This window comes from Entelurus aequoreus, linkage group LG02, assembly GCF_033978785.1.
Source record: "Entelurus aequoreus isolate RoL-2023_Sb linkage group LG02, RoL_Eaeq_v1.1, whole genome shotgun sequence".
In the NCBI taxonomy this organism is placed as follows: Eukaryota; Metazoa; Chordata; class Actinopteri; order Syngnathiformes; family Syngnathidae; genus Entelurus; species Entelurus aequoreus.
Window position 1 is genome coordinate 20761211 of NC_084732.1, and position 24621 is coordinate 20785831.

Here is a 24621-nt window from a genome sequence, read left to right on the forward strand (position 1 = left end):
TATACAAACAAACACTTCTGATACGACTTTAACATCATTATTAATATTTCAAACTATTTGTGAGATATAATTCATCCTATCCCCACAATTTTAAGTCGGTAACATAAGCGGCTAAGTTAAATGACAGAGTGAGACCTTCTTTTGGCTACATACTATCTTTGTTCCGCATGGCGGTAGTGTTGTTGCTCTCAGGTAATCACAAGAAGAGAGTGAGGCACTTCAGAGACGGCAACGTGAATGACGTAAAATTCGATTATTGCGAATAAAAAAACACAATGCTCTAGATATGACTGCAATTAATCAATTGTAATTAACGCGATAATATGCCACCCCTAACTTTGCTCTTTCAACATGCTCAGGGAGAGTAGTTTTATTTTGCCATATCACACAGCAGTTAGCTTCTTTTTACACCTGCATGAGCATTAAGAATGCCAAAAATTTAGGGGTGAACAAAAATTAACATCCGGATCACAATTATTACTCATCCTAATTTCTAAATCGATTGATAATTTAAAAAAATTGATTGAAATAAAATAGGTATTTTTTCAACTTTTAAAAATGTTTTTTAGGCCGCCATCATGCAACCAGAGGGAGTATTTTCTAATCTGTGAGCTGTTTTGAAGAAGTTTCATTCTAATTATTACACCAAATAATACACTGCAAAAATCGGTTTGCATCATGAATCGTGTTGAATCTATAATGGCGTAGTGGGTAGAGCGCCCGTGTCAGAAACCTGAGGGTTGCAGGTTCGCTCCCCGCCTCTTACCATGCCGTTGTGTCCTTGGGCAGGACACTTCACCCTTGCCCCCGGTGCCGCTCACACCGGTGAATGAATGTTGAATGAATGATAGGTGGTGGTCGGAGGGGCCGTAGGCGCAAATTGGCAGCCACGCTTCCGTCAGTCTACCCCAGGGCAGCTGTGGCTACGAAAGTAGCTTACCACCACTAGGTGTGAATGAATGATGGGTTTTTAACATGTAAAGCGACTTTGGGTACTTAGAAAAGCGCTATATAAATCCCAGTTATTATTATTATTATTATTATAATAGAGTCTGAATCGAATCGTCACCCCAGGAATTGGAATCGGATTGAATCGTTGGGTGCCAAAAGATTCCCACCCATGTTAATAAAGGTGACAGTTTAAATCTGGTTTCTATAAGAGGTTCTACTGTAAATATTTGAGTTGACTGCATGTTAGTGCACGCGACAGAGCAGATAGTGCCGGGTGGGCAGAAATAATAGACCATAATTGCAAGCCATGCTGCATAAGAAATGCGGATGTTAAAAGCACCAATATAGTGAAAATCCTTCCAATTTGAAGTTAGTAACTCTCCTTCAGTAAAGACAAAAAGCCCCAGTTTAGAACCTTTGCAGTGTTCTCACAACTGATGTGTGCTCACGTAATCACGTCCTTTGGGCCTGATACAAAGTGAGTGCGTGGGAAAAGAGAGGAAAGCTGTTATTATATTATTCTCTCCTCCAGTGAGGAAGTCACAACCACTAATCACACCCCAAAGGAAAGGAAAGAGCAGAAGGGGTAAAAAAAACATGCTGAACATGGCAGCAGAGGTGCAGGGGGTCCTAACGAGAAGCTGAGGGTCATGAAGAGCAACGGGAGAAAATCAACATACATCGTTCAGCTTTACTGAGAACTCCTTGTTTTCTGCAACATGCTTGGTCACCTTTGACCCCTGGGGCGAGGCCGAGGGGTCCTCACACAGGCTGCCGTCCAGGAGCTTGGTGGTGTAGAAGGAGGCCACGGCGCCGCCGGGCTCGTACACGCGCCGCGTCGCCGGCCACTTGCCCTTCAGGACTGCCTGGCAGATGCTGTCCAGGCGGTTGATGATGACGCGGTCCTGGAAAGAAGCCGTGGGCATCAGACGCTGACGGATTTGCGTGTTGAATACGAGAGAGAGAAAGCGTGACGCACCTTTGGCCAGTGGGAGGCGAGCATGTATCCTCCTGCCAGGAAGGGATGAGCGGCGCTGTTGGCCAGGCCATTTTCAGATGAATGGGGGTCCTGCGCGTCATCTTGTGTGGTGCCCAGAGACGCCACGCTGTCCTCGTCGAAACCCTTCACGCTTGGAGCTGCAGGCACTGAAAATACTGTAAATCGACAGCAGGTAGATACTTTATAACGTGAAATTGGAGAAACATTCTTTCTCATAACTAACAATGTTGTGTAAATACAGAAATAACAGCATTGAAATTTACATGACAGGTTCTGCTTGGAAATTGGTATATACATGATCTATTCTCAAACAAAAGTACTAATAGTGGCAGGGATGTGCGATGTGGCCTAAAATCTGTATTTCGCTAAATTGCAGCCTCCTGCTATAACGATATGTATCACAAAATATTATTTGGTAAATAAATGACTATAGAAGTATGTCAAAACGAGTTACATAAGCTCCCTTTTAGCTGCTGACGTATGCAGTAATGTACAAAACCCAAAATCAGTGAAGTTGGCACGTTGTGTAAATCGTAAACAAAAACAGAATACAATGATTTGCAAATCCTTTTCAACCTATATTCAATTGAATGGATGATTGGGTATAAAAGCAGCTTCAATGTATTCATTCATTCACAAACAAGGATGGGGCGAGGGTCACCACTTTGTGAACAAATGCGTGAGCAAATTGTCGAACAGTTTAAGAACAACATTTCTCAACGAGCTATTACAAGGTATTTAGGGATTTCACCATCTGTTGTCCGTAATATCATCAAAATGTTCAGAGAATCTGGAGAAATCACTGCACGTAAGCAATGATATTACAAACCTTCGATCTCTCAGGCGGTACTGCATCAGAAACCGACATCGGTGTGTAAAGGATATCACCACGTGGGCTCAGGCCCACTTCAGAAAACCACTGTCAGTAACTACAGTTTGTCATTACATCTGTAAGTGCAAGTTAAAACTCTACTATGCAAAGTGAAAGCCATTTATCAACAACACCCAAAAACGCCGCCGGCTTCGCTGAGCTCGAGCTCATCTAACATGGACTGATGCAGAGTGCAAAAGTGTTCTGGGGTCTGACGAGTCCACATTTCAAATTGTTTTTGGAAACTGTGGACGCTGTGTCCTCCGAATTGTTCTAGGCGCAAAGTTCAAAAGCCAGCATCTGTGATGGCATGGGGGTGTATTAGTGCCCAAGGCATGGGTAACTTACACATCTGTGAAGGCACCATTAATGCTGTAAAGAACGTACAGGTTTTGGAGCAACATATGTTGCCATAAGCAACGTTTACTGAGTATTGTTAAAAGGAAAGGCCATGTAACACAGTGGTAAAAATGCCCCTGTGCCAACTTTTTTGCAATGTGTTGCTGCCATTAAATTCTGAGTTAATGATTTGCAAAAAAAACCAACAAGTTTTTCAGTTTGAACATTAAATATCTTGTCTTTGAAGTCTATTCAATTGAATATAAGTACATTTACCATTTACACATTGTGCCAACTTCACTGTTTTTGTATATCACCATAGACACACAATATAAAATGTGTTCGAAAAAAAAGATTTATAATTTTTGGTTGGAAGAAACAAGAAATTATGAAGCAAGATATGTTGCACAAAAGGCAAGATATGTTGCACAAAGTCACTCGCGCTCTGAGAACCCAGCTGAACAGGATACAGGAAGTGTCCCTGATGAATAGGAGTTGCATGCCAACAGCCAATCAGGTAACAGTATCAACAACCAAGTTTCAATGGCTGTCAAAGTGTGCCAACTTATCAGAATACATCCTGAGCCTTTTATCCAGGTGAGATGCATGATTTATGATCTAGAATAAACTTACAGGGAGCAGCGAGGAAACAGCTGACCACCTGATCATGTCACACGAACTTGTGATCACGTCGCCGCTATAGTTTGTCTGCGTTAGTGCTTATAATAACAATATCACTAAAACTTGGTTAATATTCAAATCAAGAAATATAAATGGAGTATTGTTGGCGGTATTTGGTTGTTTTTTTATTAGATAATATGGGCGAAATAGAGGACCTGCCATTTGCTCCGCCGTAAGCTGACTTATTTACAAGTTAGAATGCTTTAAAAAATAAAATCCATCCGTTGTCATGTCTTTAAAAATGTTGCAATAAAAATGTGACTTTATATTTGATCATTTATTCTAATTGGTTCCGGGCAAGCACAAAGAAAAAAAGGCCATGATGTCATGATGACAGCACCTCAAAGTACCCAAGATTCCTCTTGCATGACATGGATGTATTGTTAATGATATGCTGTGATGTGACTCAGTGACTTAAAATGTATTTTCATGACTCACCTTTCTCCTTCCCGTCCTCTCCTTCACTGTCGCTGTCATCAGAAGAAGACGACGATGACGATGACGAAGACCCTGAGGAGCAGGATGACGAAGAAGACGACGAGCTGGACCCGGAGCGGGACGAGGAAGAAGAGGACGACGATGAAGACGAGGAAGAGCGCGAGGAGGAACTCGACGAAGAGCCATCCGTGTCGGACCCGGAGGCCCGCTTGTTCTCTCTGCGGCCTCGCTTGCTGGCCTTCTTGGGCTTCCTTTCGGAGGAGTTGGGCGTGAGAGGTGTGGTCCTCGCCGCCACCATCTGCCGCTCGCTGTCCCTCAATTCAGGGATGGGCTTCTCCTCCACCACACCTGTAGGGGTCGCTGGTGCGGCGGCGGGACTCCAGCTGTCCTTTACGTTCTCCCTGCTTTCTTCCCCTTCTGAGGGAGGCTCCACTTTGGGTACCAGCCCAGCTGTCTCCCCCTCTCTTTGGGTCGGAGGAGGCAGCGGGGAACCCACCAGTGCCAAGGCCTGGTACTGAGGGTGCAGAAGCGGGGTGAAATTGCACGGCTGCTGTGGGACAGGCTTCGTCACGGCGGAGGCGCGCTGGGCTGCCATGAAGCCCAGCTCTGGGTCTCGGAGTATGTGGTAATCCGTGCGGCTGACCCCGTGCTTGGCGGCGCCGATGAGCAGGTCTCGGTCGTGGGTGCCGACCTCCCACCACACGGGCAGGTCGGAGCTCATCTGGCACAGGGACAGGCGCTCGAAGAGCAATTGGTGGCGAATAACCTGCTCCCTCACTTGGCGAAGGAGCTCCACTCGGTACAAGGTGCGAGACGCCCGCTCCTCTGTGATGGGCTGGATGATGAGGGACGGGTCCACCGCAGAGTCTGGAACGCACGTAAAGACTGTGTTTGAAAAAATTAAAGAGAACTCAAGAGTGCAGTGTGTTAATTTGACTTTGCTGAGTCAGCTTGGTGTGAGTGTAACAATAGGGATGGGTCCAAGTCCAGTACTTTTTTGTCACCGACCAAATCTCGACGGTCCTACTTGGCACCGATTCACATAAAATTCAACGGCGCCATGTTTCGGTACCTGGCTTGTGGGTGACATCGCGCTCTGTTGCAGGCTCTCTGCACTTCGGCACTTGGCGATCACTCCAGCAGCACTGACAGCGTATTCAGCCAAACTACTTCTAGGTCATTTTCAAGTTCAACAAAGAAATGGGCTCAAAAAATGCTCCAACATAAGTTGAGTAAGGCTCCACTTGTTCAAAAATGCACTAGTTTGATACTAATATACGTTGGCTTTGCCATTGACATGCTACTGATTAGCATTAGCGACTTTACATGGCGATTTCAACACCTCCAAATGTGTTTATGCAAACTAGAACGAAGATGCATGTTACAATCAAACAGCTGGTGCGTAATAAGTACAATACTTACAGCATTAATACTTTTTAGGGCGCAACAGACCGCAAAGACTGAAATGACCAACACACCGTGAACTCTACACTAATGCTATCTAATGTCTTGGACTTGTAACTGTAATTGACTCAGAAAGGTAAAACTAAAACAACTGGAGAGCAGTAATCCTGATCAGTTCATTTTTAAATGTTGCAATAAAAAAATAGATTTTATTCTCAAAAACAATATTCAATAACAAAAGTACCAACAATTGGTTAAGTTGAGTAGCGGTACCGAATCCTGGCGGTTCAAATGTGAACAATACCCATCCCTAATTAGCAACATCAACTCGCCGTCAGAAAGTCACCTTTATTATCCAGAGAATCACTTATGTTTACACTTGTATGACAAGTTTTTGAATGTTAATGAAGGCTTTATAATGGGGAAGTTTGACCCTGGAACAGATTATTTCTTCTTGTATTTTTTTCTATGGTTAAAATTGTTTGTAATTTAACAAACCAGATGTCTTCTAATATAAAAGTACACCCAATGCTGGATGCATTTTGTTGTTGAACGTGTCGCCTTCCTCTTGTTCATGTGTTATGATGTTTAGAATTTTACAGTTCCAGATTGTAATTTAGAATATAATTTAGTACGGAACAGCCATACTTGTTTGTTGATTTGTAATTTAGAATATAATTTAGTACGGAACAGCCATACTTGTTTGTTAATTCATGCCAAGCGTGTGTGCGGTTTATGCTCTGACCTCCTTCTTTGGGCGGCAGGCGACAGACCCGTCGGCACATGGCGGTGAAGGCGCACAGATACTTTTGCAGGCTCTCGTCGGTTTTCTTGTGCAGCCGAGCCATCGCCCGGAACTTAGTCCAGTCGAAGCGGCCCAGCGTCGGGTCGAAAACCACTCCAAAGGTGGACACCACCCTGTAGAAGTCTGCCTCTTCCCGCCGGGTCCATCTATTGACAGCGGAAGTAAAACATTTTTTAACGTAATGGAAATGTATTTACTGTACAATGACGTCAGTGCAAATATTTATGATACAAAATTCAACAAATAAGTACCATTTGGGTTGGATTTTAATTGGGGCTGTCAAAAATAACGAGTTAAATCGCTATTAATCACAAAAATGTTTGCATTAATCATGTATAGTTGCAGATTAACTCCAAAATGTATTTTGAGCACACATGCTTCACCTGAAAGGCGGCGTGGGTTGTTATACAGTTAGTGATCAGATCAATGCATATGTTAGCGAGAGTTTGATAAAACTACTAGCATGTTTTGAGCAAATAAACAACGAATATTCAAGCGCAACATTAAAAAATTGTCCTGTATGACATTTTGAAAACAAAGTTGTATTTGTGCTAAACAACAGTGACTATCCAGAAGGACACATCCCACCCTGCTCACCACTTGTTCGACCTATCGGGGAGTAAAGCGTGTCTTTAATTTAAAGGGGAACTGCACTGGATTTTGCCTCTCGTTCACAATTATTATGAGAGACAAGATTTTTACATTGCATTCCAACGTGTAAAAATCGGCTCATTCTTGGTGGCTAGCAATGCAGCTAATGGGAGCAATCAATTCTACCACTAAATGACTTTAAAAATTCATTCAAAAACCGTCAACAATACTTTATTTATGTTTCGTAACCTGTATAACAACCAAGCTGTAGCGACATGGTTATTGTAAGAGCGAACACCGAGGAACTCTTTTTGTAGCGTACTAACACATCAGCGTGCTACGGTATTAGCTGTAAAAGCTAGCTACGGAAAGAGATAAGATAGCTTGTATGTCAACATGAAGCGCGTTTTGAGTTTGTAATGCGCAACACAATGTGATAGAACAACGATCTGTACTGACTGAAAAACATATACAATCATATTACAGTATCTGTAAAGTATGAGCCCACATTTCATGTTTTGTTTGTACACAGTTAGCCAAGCAGCTTATGTACTGTAGTCGTAATAACACACGACGTGCTGCATGTATTATGATCGATATTAAAATGTGACTCACTCGATGGACAGTTGTGTGTTTGGTCCAGCTGGCCCGGGACGTTTTTCCCGTTTATTTGAGGTAAGCACGGCATTTATGTTGAAATAGCTTGTCTACAAATTCCACATTTTGCAGCTTTGGGTCACTTTCACCTCGCTATTGGCTTCCGTTTGCTCCAACGTTTCACCCTCTGCTTCGTGCAGTAGTTCATTCTCTGTATATTCAGCTTCAAAAAGATGAGGTTGTAAAACCTTATTTGTCTAAAAATAGTCGTCTTTGTTGTTTGTTACCAAATCTGCCATGATTACAACACACACGCATTTGTTTACAGAAGTAGAAACACACATTTGTTGCCAACGGTCGGAAGTGCACTGCTATGGAAACAGAAATCAATACGGAAAAAAAGTCAGTTCCGGCAAGAATTAAAATGAACAAAATACGGTAAATATTGAGCCTATTAAATATTGTTTAGAATGTGTCTGTTACTACATTTTATATATATATAATATATATATATATATATATATATATATATATATATATATATATATATATATATATATATATATATATATATATATATATATATATATATATATATATATATATATATATATATATACTTGCAGTGTGTATAGAAAGCATTGCTGGAAGGTTTTGAAGTTGTTTTAAAGAGCTTTGAATGCTACAACGGTGACTCCCATTAGCTGCATCTTCCAAGCGTTTTTTTTACCATCTTTAAAATCCTAAAAAAAAAAGATGTGTTTTTGTCGCTCGTGATAGGCAGATTTCCAAAAAAAAGTGCAGTTCCCCTTTAAATTATGTAAGTAAGTAATTCATTCACTGTGATTAAAAATGGTGATGAATCTGATTAAAACAATAATGAATGACTCATTTAAATAACCAGTTTTAATGCCATTTATAGAGGTGATTAGCTTTTTGTCATTCCTGAAAAATCACTAATTGAACGTATCAGCGTTTTATCAGACTATTATGGAAATATAAAAATATATTATGTTAAATACCAGTGAACACTAAGAATAAGTATCTTTTAAAAGGGGAACTGCACTTTTTGGGAGTTTTTCCTACCATTCAAAATCCCTATATAAGACAAGAACAAATATGTATTTTTTATGCATTCTAATTAGTAATATATGGCAAGTACGAGGTGGCTAACAATGCAGCTAATGTGAGTAATCTATCCCGCTCATAAATCTCTCAAAAAAAAAAACATCCCAAAACCTTCACTCATACTCTATTTACATCTCATGTATTATAAGCGCCAAAGTCTAGGAACTATTTTTAGCGGCGTTGTGATCACAAAAAGGTAACTAGCTTATGCAGCTATTGACATACTGAGCTGGTGAGCTGTTGAGTTGTTAAACATTATTGATAATAAATCATGCCTCTCACAGCAGAAGGTTGTAACAAACCAAGAAGTTGGTCAACTTTGACATTCAATTTAGACACAGAAATTGTGAGAAAGACACGAAAAGACGCTCTTTTTGCCCACTCTTTTTTTTTTTAACCTGCTTGGGGATTACGATCAATTCTACATCTAAATGGGAAGATATGATTATCTCATCCGTCGGCATCCCAGTGAGAGCAGACATTGTACAGTAAGTGGATTGTTTTATGTTTGTAGTTCTTGTTAAGAATTCCGCAATACTGCTACTAGCTGGATCTGCTTATCGCTGCGCTTCTAAAACTTTTAGCTCATCATCCTTAAATTTAGGATCAAAAACATAAGGTTCTGGATCACCATTTGTCCCAAAGTAGACTTTGCTGTCTCTCACAAAGTCTGCCATGATTATTGATTGTGGTGGTGCTGTTGAAGGGAAAAACGAACGTTGTGATGCGTGAAATTAATGTGCCGCATTATGCTTAAAATGTGCAAAAAATTTAAATATTACGTGTTAATCTGAATGTGTCTATTAGTACATTACATATATATTTACAGTATGCATATAAAACATTGATGGAGGTGTTTAGTCTGAGGTAACAGTGAAAACTGTTACCTCTATTGTTAGCTGACTCTTATTTGAGAGTTAAAATGCAATAAAAAAAACAAAAACATGTTATTGTTTCACATAAGGATTGTGGATAATGGCCGAAATTCCCAAAAAAGTGCAGTTGCCCTTAAAATTTTCGGGCCAAAAATTAATTTTCCTTGAGGCTCTCTTTTTTCTGACCTTTGCTGCCGTTCAATCTTGGCGGCCATCTTAGGGTTGAGCGGATCGGCGAGCACCGGCGGCAACAACGGGCAGAGCGGCGCCGACATCATGGCCACCTGCGGCTGCGACAGAGTCTGCACCTGGTGGATTTGCAGGATCTGCCGGCTCTTGGTGTAGCGCTGTGAGGCCGTGATCAGGCGCCTCAGCCGGGCGGTGAGCACGGACGGCGAGGGCCAGTAGGCGCTCTGCACCTCCGGAACTGCATCTGGAGAATTAAAAAAAAGGGCTAATTAATTGTCTGTGGATATTTCCGACCTTTAGATATAATCCTGAGGATTCCGAAGTGGGATTACGTGTGACTAATACGCACCTCCGGCGTTGTCAATGACGACCAAGTCTCCGGGAGAGGAGGCGTCATCCTGTGGGAAAACGGCGTGTTATTTCAAAGAAGGAAGGACACCTCAGTTTGAATGAGTAATATGAGCAGACGTGCGTCGATGCTAAGAGGGAAAGGTGTTCGTCTCTGTCAGTCTGATTATTGATTGGCCTTTTCAAAGGAGACGTGACCTTTTAGGTGAGGGTGTGACGTTACCTCCATATCATCCTTCAGCAGGGCCGGAGCAGGCTTGTACTCGGGATCATCCACATCCCTGCAAACACACACGCACAATATTTCCAACTTGATAACGCTAAGGGTTTTTATTTAAACAGCAAGTTGATATGGTGTTTTGTCACCCACCCGTCCATGAAATCGTTGCTTCTCTGCTCGGCGGCGATGGCCTTCTCGTCCGGTCGACCGACGCGGTCTAGGAAGCACAACGCAGGGTCTGCTCGGACGCTGTTGTACTTTTCATAACCTGGAAAAACAAATGAAAGACAAAATCAATGACAAACACAATACTTTACTACAATAGGAGGCAAAATATGACATTTGCTCAAATAGTGGCTTCCAGTCGACAATTTTCGCCCATGCGCCACAAAACCCCTGGGTGTGTCATTCACCTGAGCATATACAATACAATAAACAGAATCCTGGAGGTAGGGATGGGTACCGTTCACATTTGAACCGATACTGTGCCAATTCGCGATACCTCAAAATCGACACCGGTACTAAATGGTACTCATTTTTGGTACTTTAGTGTGTGTTCATAAATATTAATTGTTTTTGACAATGAAATCTATTTAGAAATGAGCCGATTACGATAAATGGTAAATGGGTTATACTTGTATAGCGCTTTTCTACCTTCAAGGTACTCAAAGCGCTTTGATACTATTTCCACATTCACACACTGATGGCGGGAGCTGCCATGCAAGGCGCTTACCACGACCCATCAGGAGCAAGGGGGAAGTGTCTTGCTCAAGGACACAACAGACGTGACTAGGTTGGTAGAAGGTGGGGATCGAACCAGGAACCCTCAGGTTGCTGGCACGGCCACTCTCCCAACTGCACCACGCCGTCCCCATATAACTGTTGTCCAGTTATATCTTGTTTTATCATCACATTTCTGAGTGTCATTTGCAGGTATGACACTAAGTTGCAAGTCCAAGACAATCGATGGGAAGATTGTATAGTTTATGGTGTGTAGTTTTGTTCCTTGTTGCGCCCTTAAAAGTGTAAATACTCGAAGTATTGTACTTATTACACACCAGCTGTTTGTAACTTGGTTATGGAGGTGTTGAAATCACCATGTAAAATTGCTAATGCTAATCAGTAGCATGTCAATAGCAAAGCCAATGTACGTTGGCAACAAGCTAGTGCACTTTTGGAAATGTTTAGCCTTACTCAACTTATGTTGGAGCATTTTGTTTGAGTCAATTACTTTGTTGGCATTGGAAATTACAACATTACCTAAAGGTAGTTTGGCTGTGTCCGCTCTCAGTGCTGCTGGAGTGATCGGCAAGTGGCGAAGTGCAAAGAGCCAGCTGAGTCGGCAACCGGGCGTGACATCCCGCACAACCAAAAGTACTGGTTTCGATTTGGTACCCATCCCAATAAGTGGATGTAATTATCTTGACTACATTTGAAATTGTAAAGACGGTTGTATTGAAATGACTGAGGTCGTATACAACACATTTTTGATGGAAAAAAAATCTAATAAAAAAATTCACAAATTAAAACTGTCAAAACAAAATTAAATGTATACATTAAAAAATCAAATGCACTAAAGTATTATTTCGTATTATTCCTTTAACAAATACGCATTGTAGCTGTACAAATGCGTTAACACCAAAAGATTCTGTAGTGGATACCATGCCTCAATAAATCACCAGGTGTGTCGTCAACTTGAACATATAGAATGACTGCTGCAAATCGGCAGCGGCATGGCGTAGTGGGTAGAGCAACCGTGCCAAAAACCTGAGGGTTGCAGGTTCGCTCCCCGCCTCTTACCATCCAAAAATCGCTGCCGTTGTGTCCTTGGGCGGGACACTTCCCGGTGGTCGGAGGGACACCGGTGAATTGAATGATGAATGATAGGTGGTGGTCGGAGGGGCCGTTGGCGCAAATTGCAGCCACACTTCCGTCAGTCTACCCCAGGGCAGCTGTGGCTATGAAAGTAGCTTACCACCACCAGGTGTGAACGAATGATGGGTTCTACATGTAAAGCGACTTTGGGTACTTAGAAAAGCGCTATATAAATCCCAGGTATTATTATTATTATTAAATCTTGACTATAATCAACAATCATTGTGATTATTACCACAATATACACTGTCAGCAAAGTAGACGTGGCATCTGTAAAGCTGACGTGTACGATTGCGTTCACGGAGAAATTCCCAAAGAAAGTGATGGAATTCTACTCATAAGTTAGTGACAGTCGCCAAGATACAAAACAATTATATTAAAAAGTTAAAGTGCCAATGATTGTCACACACACACTAGGTGTGGCGAAATTATTCTCTGCATTTGACCCATCACCCTTGAATACCCCCTGGGTGGTGAGGGGAGCAGTGGGAAGCAGCGGTGGCCGCGCCCGGGAATTATTTTTAGGTGATTTAACCCCCAATTCCAACCCTTGATGCTGAGTGCCAAGCAGGGAGGTAATATGCAACACATACTATAATAAAATTTAATGTAAACAATAATAAAAAATTATAAAAATGCAGCCAAATATTTTTTTTTAAAGGATTTAAAAAAATTTATAGCTGATTTTTCTGATTAAAAGAAGGATTGTACAAATGCAGCCCTCATGCAGGATTAACGTCTTAACCCCTAATAGACACCTTGTACTTTCCACAGTCGAGTAAATCAACTCCCCTCTGCCGTTAAATGAGGAAAGATGGTATTTCTTCAAATTAATATTCATTAAAAAAAAACTTTCTGAAATGCAAAGTTGCACTCACCATGCTTGAAGACCCCCAACAGCAGACACTTATCAGAGACAGCGTCCCACCACAAGGCTGGCAGCTCGGAGTGATCAGGTTCTGGCACCCAGATCTTTACTTCACTGGTGGAGCAGTGAAGGGGAGGGTTAGTCAGGACACATTTTATTGAGATATATTACGATATATCCGTACTATGGGATACATAATAAAATGCTTGCAACTTTGAATATGTAGTTTATAAATGTTTTTTTTTTAGTTGGTTGCAACTGACCCATTGTCATGCAGTTACATCTTTCACCAGCGGGTGGAGCTTGATAGCGTTTTGTCCCTTATGTATTTTCCTTTCCCACCAGGTGCAAAAACAACACTTTCACACTTTTGTAAACCTCTTCAAACGAGGTATTTATTGAGGCCGTAAAAGATGCATGTCTTAGAACATGTACAAGTTAAAAGGTTTTGGATGCTAAACTATACAGGACAAAGTTTTAAAAGTAAGCACTTTAAGCACATTAGTCGTATTGTCAATATATTAATCAAATGGATTAATTAGGTCACCCTCGAAAAGTCTGAAAAGGAAGGACAAAGGTGGTGCACTCACCTGCAGTCTACGTTGTCTAGAACCTTCTGGGCCTCGTCTCCTATCACCTCTTGTTTCAGATAGTACAGCATTCTGACCCGGAGAAGCACCCTGCGTACAGAAAACCCACCAACGCTTAAAAAAAAAAATCCCTGACCACACACAATTGTCCGAGTGAGCGGTGCACACACACGGCCTCGTTGGACACAAAGCTGCTATAATCCTCAATGCAGAAATACAGTGGTGTTTTTTTACAGGACAAAAACCTGGTGGAGCAAAACCGCATATTTCCTTGTGTGTGTTTTTGATACATCACACAACTTTTTTCCTCATTGTGATGTCATTTACAACATAGTGACACTAATAATTAGTTAGCAATGGCCATTTATATTGCAGCCTCCTGTGATAGCGATATATTATTTGGCATATAAATGATAAGAACTATTTTAAGACGGGTTAAAAAGGCACTTAATTTGGCTGCTGACACATGACATATTTAATATCACGTAATTTCCAGTTGTATTATTTTCTCGAAACTATTATTAATCCACTTGTTAATTAATATCTGTTTACTTTATGTTGTAAGTTCATTGAATGTTTACATTTTTGATCACAATTATAATCAGACAAAAACACAGGATGGCAGTGTAACAATATCAATCCAAAATTTTTATTATTTCCTTTTAACACGTACAATGTTTTGAGCAAACTAAACTCTGATTGGCTGTTATTTTTTTAAAATCTTTTTCCGTTTTTGCACTTAAGTGCTCCTTTATCCAGGGGCTTATTTTCGAAGTTTTTAAATAATAATAACCCCCCAAAAAATGTTGTGATACTAAAAAATATCAATCCAAACACTGTAGTAGTATCAATCATATACCGATACTTTGCTTGGTATCGCTACTGTGGATATTTGCATCAATCCGCTTACCACATACATTTTAGAGCTCCATCCAAGTGGTGCTCCTGTAGTGTGTAGTGGAGCATGTTTAGCTTGTCTGTGTCCTCCAGTGATAATGATACTTGTAAGACACTTAATTTGCTGCCATAAAGGCAAGGATAAGTTAGCTGCTAGCAAGGACACTACAATGTTGAGGATGCAGTCATAGGCTTGTCGCTGTCAAATTTAAAGGAGACTGCTAGAATGAGTCATCATCATGCATTATCACGATGTGTCTATATTATCAAAACCGCTATCATCGGCCATATGTATTATTGTCATTTATATTGTATATCTTGCAACCTTAAGAAGCACAGTTATTGATTTTCAACCTGAAAATTGGCGAACTTTGCGCTCGATGGCTACCCTAAAGGTTGAGTTCAATCGGCAGCAAAAAAAAAATTGCAAGATCAACCCAGTTTGGAGACGATCACGTGAAAATGACAGAAAACAAGATCTAGAAAAAGATGGTGGAGTTTTTGTGCTGATATTTTAATCAGTTTGTTTAAACACATTGTTTAAAATTCATTTTATGAACATTCAGTGCAGATATATTTGTTGCTACAAAATGCAAGACCTACTTCTGGTAAAGTAAGAGTGAAGCGTTCTAGTAAATTAAGAGTGATGCAATCTATTGTGTCTCACGTCCAGCCAATGAGGTGTCAAGTTTGCAGACATGTGACACGGGTCTGACCAAGCAGCAGCAATCTGCTGTGCATTAGTAAAAAAAAAAAAAAAGCTCCTAAGATGCCATATATAAAAAGGATAAAAGCTGATCACACGATAATTCAAAAACTTATAATAATGACTGATAATATTCTAAAAACGGTGTAACAGACGACTTCAAAAACAGAATGTCATTTTCTATATTTTTTTACTGAATAAGACACCCAAAATGTACATGACAAAAAAGATTGTGGGATTTACAATATGAATTATGAATATTAAAACACTGAATATTAAGAAAATACGATCGTCGCTCCTCTTTACTTCCCAGACGACCTTCTTGATCCAATCTTTTACAATCAAGCAAAAACGTGGCGAAATATGAACACTAAGTGTAAAAAACACCCACATTTCTGATAAAATGTCCCTTTTCTGCTGAAATCTGCTTCTGTGCCTCACACTAGTTGCTCTGTAAACAAGCCCCGCCCACTCTGCGGAGCCTCAACTACAGTAGTCCCTAAGATTACCTATTAACCCGTATGTCACTCTAAAGCGCAGATTCCAACCACTGGAATTATTTCTATCGGTCAAGACTTTCGGTAATTTGAAAATGATATTGCACATCCTATTGCCGGCTATAGTTTGGATTTTAAAAGGTTTAAACAAAAACTGTTACCACTGTATTTAAACAAACCACATTATTAGAAGCAAACATTTTGCCCATGAATATTCAATGAAACTGCGAGCATAATTGTATGTAAAAAAACAAAACAAAACATAATTAACAAAATTCAAATGCAAAGAATTTAATGACATAAAAACATAATTAATAACATTCAAATGCAAATAATTTAATGACAAATTCAGTGTCATAAAAATATTTGGTAAGAAAGACAAATTAACCTCCATAGATATGTATCCAGTTACTTGTTCCTAGGCACACAACAGACCTTAACTGCTTCATGAGCAAATTATAAAAAAATAGTTTGCATATGCCAGATATGCACTTCCCTCTGTTTGACTGACAAACTATATAGAGAAATACAATCACTGCTCTGTATTTAATGTTAAATACAAATATTACACAGAATTGTCATTTTGTAGCAATATTTTTCACGTTTAACTGGAAATCTGCAAAGCTTGAAGCTGCTATAGACAGCCTCATAAAGAAACCGCCACTATTTGAGGATATATGCTAGTAAAATAAAAGGATGTTTTTTGCATTTTTTTCTTACACAATATAAATTATTGTTATATTTATGGCAAAATGTTTTTTGGCGATTACCTTTGGCAAATGTTCTGAACACTTGTTTACATGCCGGGTATCAGTTGAGCAGACTGCTCCTCGAGTTTGTGGTGTTCACAACATAATTTCTCAAAAAATCTATTTTTTTCATTGAACTCTGCAGTTAAATATTCTTTGCCTGGTGCTTTCTGCTGCTGAGTAAACACATCTACGTGAGGAAATATGCTATTAAGTAAAACATTGATAGCTTTCTGTTATTTCTCAAACAAATCTAAAATAGATATTGTCTATTTTTTTGCAGGTTTTAGTATTTTTTCCTGATAAAAATCTAAATATCGGTATTCTTTAGAGCAACACCTTGCACAAATATGCCCAAGGGGAGCTGCAGTGTGGTAAATAGGCTGTGCCTCCTGGACGCCACACTGCTGTGTGACTGGAGCAGCTGCTGTAACGCTCCACAACACCTCCACTCCCCCTCCGCCTGTCAGCACGTCCCTTCGTCACTCTCCTTCCAGGTTCTTTGTAAGTACATGCAGTGTGAATAGCACACACACACACACACACACACACGGCCAAGAATCTCCGCACCGTCACACACTCGTTAAGGAGCAAGCAGTTGCGTGACGCGGTTGGCATGCAAGGAATCCCTCCTGGATGCGTTCGCAGACAAACAATCCCTCCAGAAGCAAACATACGAGCGGGAAGTGGCATGACAACTGGAGGGGAATGACGTCTGATAGCAACGTTCTATTCCTGCATAAGTGCTCTGTAAGGAAGGCAGGGAGCCCCCCTCCGAAATCCCTGCCAAATTTAGGCGTCAGCAAACTGTGTCCTAGTTGGCCCTGTGTGTCACATTTCAGACAATCCCTAGTTTCAGCATTACTGGACCACCAGACAAAGGGGAACTTTCTATGGAAAATGCAGCCCTGTGCGTCTAAAGCTCTGTGGGCACGAGCTCGCCACCAAACAAGGGGCAGCAATCTATTTGGCTTTTGTCTCTGTCATCCCCACGCACCAGCCGGCAGTCTTTTCCCCTCCTCTGTCAGCGAGGAAGAGTGATCCATGGTGGCCATTAGCTGGCCTGAAGGCTCATTAAGATTGCGATCACTCAACGGCCGCCCGTCGTGATCCAAGTCTGTTAATGAATCAGCGGGAAGTGTCAGCTCCAGTACATCTTTTAGTGCCTCATCATTACTGGAGCTGGAAGGTGCCACCGTGACGAGGAGAGCGCTTTTTCAAACACAAGCCGTTTTTATGAGGAAGTCAGTAGAGGGAATCAGCTACGAGCTAGTCACACAAAAACTACTAGGCAATACAGTATTAGTCTATGCTATTCAACGGTCGGCCAAGGGACCAAATCTGGCCCGTTAATGAGACTATACTGGCACCCGTGTTCAATTCAAAGCTTGGGAGACAAGCATTTTTGCAGCAAATTCCTAAAAACACTAGAGTGCTTCTAATGTATGGAGGAACTTGGACCACTGTAAACACATTGGCAGATCCTTGCATTGTAACCTTGCTAGCATACATAGAACACTGGGATCCAAACTTGTGATTTACAAACCCCAAAAACAGTGAAGTTGCCACGTTGTGTAAATCGTAAATGAAAACAGAATACAATGATTTGCAAATCTTTTTCAACCTATATTCAATTGAATAGACTGCAAAGACAAGATACTTAACGTTCGAACTGGGAAACTAAATTTTTTGCAAACATTAGTTAATTTGGAATCTGATGCCTGCAACATGTTTCAAAAAAGCTGGCACAAGTGGCAAAAAAGACTGAGAAAGTTGAGGAATGCTCATCAAACACTTATTTGGAACATCCCACTGGTGAACAGGCTAAATGGGAACAGGTGGGTGCCATGATTGGGTGTAAAAGCAGCTTCCATGAAATGCTCAGTCATTCACAAACAAGGATGGGTCGAGGGTCACCACTTTGTGAACAAATGCGTGAGAAAATTGTCCAAAAGTTTAAGAACAACATTTCTCAATGAGCTATTGCAAGGAATTTAGGGATTTCACCATTTACGGGCCGTAATATAAAAAGATTCAGAAAATCTGGAGAAATCACTGCACGTAAGCGGCAAGGCCCGTGACCTTCGATCCCTCAGGCGGTACTACATCAAAAAGCGACAGTGTGTAAAGGATATCACCACATGGAATCAGGAACACTTCAGAAAACCACTGTCAGTAACCACAGTTAGTCGCTACATCTGTAAGTGCAATATAAAATTCTACTATGCAAAGCGAAAACCATTTATCAACAACACCCAGAAACGCTGCCGGCTTCACTGGGCCCAAGCTCATCTAAGATGGACTGATGCAAAGTGAAAAAAGTGTTCTGTGGTCTGACGAGTCCACATTTCAAATTGTTTTTGGAAACTGTGGATGTCGTGTTCTCCGGACCAAAGAGGAAAATAACCATCCGGACTGTTATAGGTGCAAAGTTAAAAAGCCAGCATCTGTGATGGTATGGGGGTGTATTAGTGCCCAAGGCATGGGTAACTTACACATCTGTGAAAGCACCATTAATGCTGAAAGGTTTTGGAGCAACACATGTTGCCATCCAAGCAATGTCTTTTTCATGGACGCCCCTGCTTATTTCCAATACCAAGCCACATTCTGCATGTGTTGCAACAGCGTGGCTTCATAGTAAAAGAGTGCGGGTACTAGACTGGCCTTCCTGTAGTCCAGACCTGTCTCCCATTGAAAATGTGTGGCGCATTATGAAGCGTAAAATACCACAACAGAGACCCCGGACTGTTGAACAACTTAAGCTGTTTATCAAGCAAGAATGGGAAAGAATTCCACCTGAAAAGCTTAAAAAATTGGTCTTCTCAGTTCCGAAACGTTTACTGAGTGTCGTTAAAAGGAAAGGCCATGTAACACAGTGGTACAAATTTTAAATCAACTTTTTTGCAATATGTTACTGCCATTAAATTCTAAATCAATGATTATTTGCAAAATAAAATTAAGTTTCTCAGTTTGAACATTAAATATCTTGTCTTTGCAATCTATTCAATTGAATATAAGTTGAAAAGGATTTGCATATCATTGTATTCTTTTTTTATTTACGATTTACACTACGTGCCAACTTCACTGGTTTGGGGTTTTATACATAACTGAGTCATCCTTCAAGGCACCCCTTCAAGTCTCCTACTTTTTTCGTAATAGGATTTATGTAACCAAAGTTTTGCTGCACCTTCTTTACTTCCGACGCAGTCCATAGTCATTTGTTCAACTTCTTTATTTGTACTAGTGGTTTTCCTCAAGATTCCATTTTCAGTCCTCTCTTTTCATCATCTGTGCTATTCAACTGGTGGCCTGTGAGTTCAGTTATGGAAAAAAACTGCAGCACATTCCTAAAAAAACTACAGTGCTGTCATAGAGATGATCTTTGACTCGCATTTTTACAGAAGGTCCTCAAAAAAAGCAGAGAGCTCCTGTAACTGACAAAATAAATAGACCAAAATCTAATGTCTATTGTGGAGGAAGCGGGTTCTACGGAATATACAAAATAAGACTAATAGTGAAAGGAGAAGTCCGCCTCCTGGGTACTTATCTTTCTGGAAATGTGGCCCCCAAAACAATTTACTTGAATATCCCGTGTCCACGCTATTTTATATAATGAGAATCAGTGGAGACAAGGTACATTGATTGGACATTTAATTAGGTATATAATACAATAGCTACATCAAAACTTCTGCTACTATACTGAAAATGCATGGTCATAGCTAACCTGGCATTGATGCGCATTATGGCTAGTGTAGTATAATCAGCTTGGTTCCGAGGAGCGTACGCTTACTTGTTGCAGTGGTGTTTGAGGTGCTTCTTGTAGCCGTCGTCCTGGAGCATGTGCTCCGGGTTGTGCTTCCGTAACCACTCGGCCTTGTGGATGTCAAAGGAGCTGGACTGGGTCTTCATCTTCTTACCCTTCCTGCCTCGAGGAACTGGGGCTGAGAGGCCTGGTGGAAGAGGACAAACGATCACAACGGCTCTCCTGCATTGCTATCTAATATTTTGTTTTTGGTTAGCTACGCTGCGTTCAAGGACAGGGGAACAAAGTGGGACACCGCAACACTAACATTATCAGTGAAGCTGATAAAAGCTGATTGGAAAGATTTAAATAACGACATTTAAAACATTGATAAAAATGTATCGTTAGACAGAACTAGGATCTTATTATGGTGTATTTTATGTGGGTAATGCAATAAAACTATAAATACAATTTTTGTGAATTTGTAGGGTCTCAAATGATGAATTGCAAAAGTGTTGGGATCTTCCAGTGCACAATATGTGACCTTTAAGGACAATTAATATTTTATACCCAAGTGATTCTGCAGCTCCTTGGTACGTCCGTCTTCCGTGGGTGCGATCAGGTCCCACATGAAGCTTTTGATTTTGTCATCCCCACGGTAATGCACCAAACAGTAGGCCAGCAACGCCCTGCAGATGGACTCCACATCCCAGTCAGTCAGCTGCTTCTTAAACCGACCGTGAGTCAGGATGTCCTTCCATCGGCCCCACCTGGACGTCGATAATGAGACACGTTCGCTTTGAATTCACACGTGTGTGCTAAATGTATTTGGTAAGCACGTTTCAATGACCGTACCCATACACCAGCAGGTTCTTCTCCACTCTGAAACATTCAGTGCGTCCGTAGCTGTTGGGCCGGTCGTGGGTTCGCCGGAGTTTGGGTTTGGTGTCGTCGCTGTCGCTCTCGCCCTCTGAGAGCTCCGCCAGCTCGTCCTTGGTGGAGCTGAAGGGCCTCGTCTGCTTTCTGACGCGCGGGGTGTCGATCACCAGGCTGTTCTGTAGACACAAGACAAAGATTCTCAACGGTTAGGCTCTAAAGGCCTACTGAAAGCCACTACTACCGACCACGCAGTCTGATAGTTTATATATCAATGATGAAATCTTAACATTATAACACATGCCAATACGGCCGGGTTAACTTATAAAGTGACATTTTAAATTTGCCGCTAAACTTCCGGTTCGAAACGCCTCTGAGGATGACGTATGCGCGTGACGTAGCCCGGCGAACACGGGTATGCCTTCCACATTGAAGCCGATACGAAAAAGCTCTGTTTTCATTTCATAATTCCACAGTATTCTGGACATCTGTGTTCGTGAATCTGTTTCAATCATGTTCATTGCATTATGGAGAACGAAGCCGAGCAAGCAAAGAAGAAAGTTGTCGGTGCGAAATGGACGTATTTTTCGAACGTAGTCAGCCACAACAGTACACAGCCGGCGCTTCTTTGTTTACATTCCCGAAAGATGCAGTCAAGATGGAAGAACTCGGATAACAGAGACTCTAACCAGGAGGACTTTTGATTTGGATACACAGACGCCTGTAGAGAACTGGGACAACACAGACTCTTACCAGGATTACTTTGATTTGGATGACAAAGACGCAGACGTGCTACTGTGAGTATGCAGCTTTGGCTTTTTTTTGCGTATGTACGTAACTTTTTTTTAAATATATAAGCTTTATGAACCTTGGGTTAGGTGAACGGTCTTTTGGGCTGAGTGATTGTGTGTGTTGATCATGTGTTTGAATTGTATTGGCGTGTTCTATGGAGCTAGGAGCTAGCAGAGGAGCTAGGAGCTAGCATAACACGTACCGTACCGTACGTGCGCGTCACGTACGTAACTTTTTAAAAATATATAAGCTTTATGAACCTTTGGTTAGGTGAACGGTCTTTTGGGCTGAGTGATTGTGTGTGTTGATCAGGTGTTTGAATTGTATTGGCATGTTCTATGGAGCTAGGAGCTAGCAGAGGAGCTAGGAGCTAGCATAACAAACACGCAGGTGTTATTATGCAGGATTAATTTGTGGCATATTAAATATAAGCCTGGTTGTGTTGTGGCTAATAGAGTATATATATGTCTTGTGTTTATTTACTGTTGTAGTCATTCCCAGCTGAATATCAGGTACCGTGAGTATGCAGCCTTGGCTGCTAAACATTCGATAACTTGACCGTATGTGCGCGTCACGTACGTAACTTTTTAAAAATATATAAGCTTTATGAACCTTGGGTTAGGTAAACGGTCTTTTGGGCTGAGTGATTGTGTGTGTTGATCAGGTGTTTGAATTGTATTGGCGTGTTCTATGGAGCTAGCAGAGGAGCTAGGAGCTAGCATAACAAACACGCAGGTGTTTTTATGCAGGATTAATTTGTGGCATATTAAATATAAGCCTGGTTGTGTTGTGGCTAATAGAGTATATATATGTCTTGTGTTTATTTACTGTTGTAGTCATTCCCAGTTGAATATCAGGTCACCCCCGGCTCTCACAGCATCTTCCCTATCTGAATAGCTTCAACTCCCCACTAGTCCTTCACTTGCACTTTACTCATCCACAAATCTTTCATCCTCGCTCAAATTAATGGGGAAATTGTCGCTTTCTCGGTCCGAATCTCTCTCACTTCATGCGGCCATCATTGTAAACAATAGGGAACTTTGCGTATATGTTCAACTGACTACGTCACGCTACTTCCGGTAGGTGCAAGCCTTTTTTTTATCAGATACCAAAAGTTGCAATCTTTATCGTCGTTGTTCTATACTAAATCCTTTCAGCAAAAATATGGCAATATCGCGAAATGATCAAGTATGACACATAGAATAGATCTGCTATCCCCGTTTAAATAAAAAAAATTCATTTCAGTAGGCCTCTAAATGTAAATAGTAAACTCACTGCTTCTTTTTCTTGAAAAATAGACCACTTAAAACCACTTTCTTTACAAATACCCACAAACAATAATCCTGCCTACTCTTTTAAAAGTATACCGGTGGAGGCAGATGTCTCTGCTCTGTTTGTGGTTCATTTTTCAGAGGGAGTTTATCCTGGCCTCTGTCACTCTACAACAGGGCTATTCAACTGGCAGTCCAGGGGCCAAATCCGGCTCGCAAGTTGAGTTAAAAACTTGGGAGACAAACATTTTTGCAGCAAATTCCTAAAAACACTTAAGTGTTCCTGTTGTGTACAGCTTCACTAATGGACATTGGAGTGTTACTTTCAAAGGTAAAATTAAAGTATTGCTAGAAACATAATTTTATATGGGACTTTATTGTACTATATGTATAGTACATGTTCCAAAAAGAAAACACATAAAACACAGTATATTTAAATATACTAAAGGTAAAAAAGGGAATACATATTCAAAATATGATCATTAAATGAAATCTAGTTTGGTTACGCCATCATGAGCACAACACAAGGTTGTAAAGGTTTCAACAACAATTCTAAATAAGATGTCAAAAGCAAACTGAAATCAAATACACACAGCTTAAAGATTGATCAATACCTATTTAAATGTAGTAATACATAAATATGATGATTTATGAAAATATAAAAGAAATATACCTGAACAGAACGCTCATTATGGTTACACCAAAAAGTAACGCTATGAATCGTGTTTTTTCCAAGTTCTTGGGGCATTTTTATGCTATTTTCAAGCATCTCCTTTTTATTATCGTTAATTTTAAATGGTCAAACTAATGCATATTATATATGCATGCCCTAGTAAACAAAAAAAAAGTCATATTTATTTTGATTGTTACATTTTGAAGTACATTTGTGCAGGTGGGTGCGATTGTACCCATTACCAGAGCCGTACACTGTTGTATAGAGCAACGTGGACCACTGTAAACATCTTAAAAAACATTTTAACCTTGCTTGCAAACATAGAACATTGGGGTTTAAACTTTTGACTTACAAAACTGAGGCGTTCCTCATGGCACTCCTTTAAGACTTCTCCTTTTTGGCTGTTACACATTTTTTATGGTAATGTTATTTGTGTAACCAAAGTGTTGCTGTAGCTTTTTTTATTTATGTTCTTACTTCAGATGCAGTCAGTGGTCATTTGTTCAACTTCTTTAGTTATACTATTGGTGTTCCTCAAGGTTCCATTTTAGGTCCTCTCTTTTTTATCATTTGAGCTATAAACTGGCGGCCTGCGAGTTCAGTTCAAAAAACCTGACTCACAATTTTTGCAGCAGACTTTTAAAAACA

At 40.7% G+C, this 24621-nt stretch overlaps 1 protein-coding gene across 9 annotated transcripts in view; it reads right to left on the reverse strand.

The window, feature by feature from the left end:
• chd9 (chromodomain helicase DNA binding protein 9) overlaps nucleotides 1-24621 on the reverse strand; it is a 198463-nt gene that overhangs the window by 9657 nt on the left and 164185 nt on the right. For 6 of the 9 annotated variants that reach the window (XM_062023742.1, XM_062023731.1, XM_062023776.1 and 3 more), the window contains 13 exons: nucleotides 21217-21416; nucleotides 20932-21131; nucleotides 20410-20569; nucleotides 13771-13860; nucleotides 13191-13294; nucleotides 10588-10705; nucleotides 10441-10498; nucleotides 10219-10267; nucleotides 9867-10113; nucleotides 6430-6635; nucleotides 4281-5147; nucleotides 1931-2106; nucleotides 1632-1856 (listed from right to left, as the gene is read on the reverse strand). In XM_062023742.1, the coding sequence (XP_061879726.1) occupies nucleotides 1632-1856; nucleotides 1931-2106; nucleotides 4281-5147; nucleotides 6430-6635; nucleotides 9867-10113; nucleotides 10219-10267; nucleotides 10441-10498; nucleotides 10588-10705; nucleotides 13191-13294; nucleotides 13771-13860; nucleotides 20410-20569; nucleotides 20932-21131; nucleotides 21217-21416 (2700 nt within the window). Of the gene's footprint in view, nucleotides 1-1056; nucleotides 1593-1631; nucleotides 1857-1930; nucleotides 2107-4280; nucleotides 5148-6429; nucleotides 6636-9866; nucleotides 10114-10218; nucleotides 10268-10440; nucleotides 10499-10587; nucleotides 10706-13190; nucleotides 13295-13770; nucleotides 13861-20409; nucleotides 20570-20931; nucleotides 21132-21216; nucleotides 21417-24621 lie in introns of those variants that run through there. The other 3 variants (XM_062023759.1, XM_062023750.1, XM_062023767.1) reach the window with 2 other exon arrangements.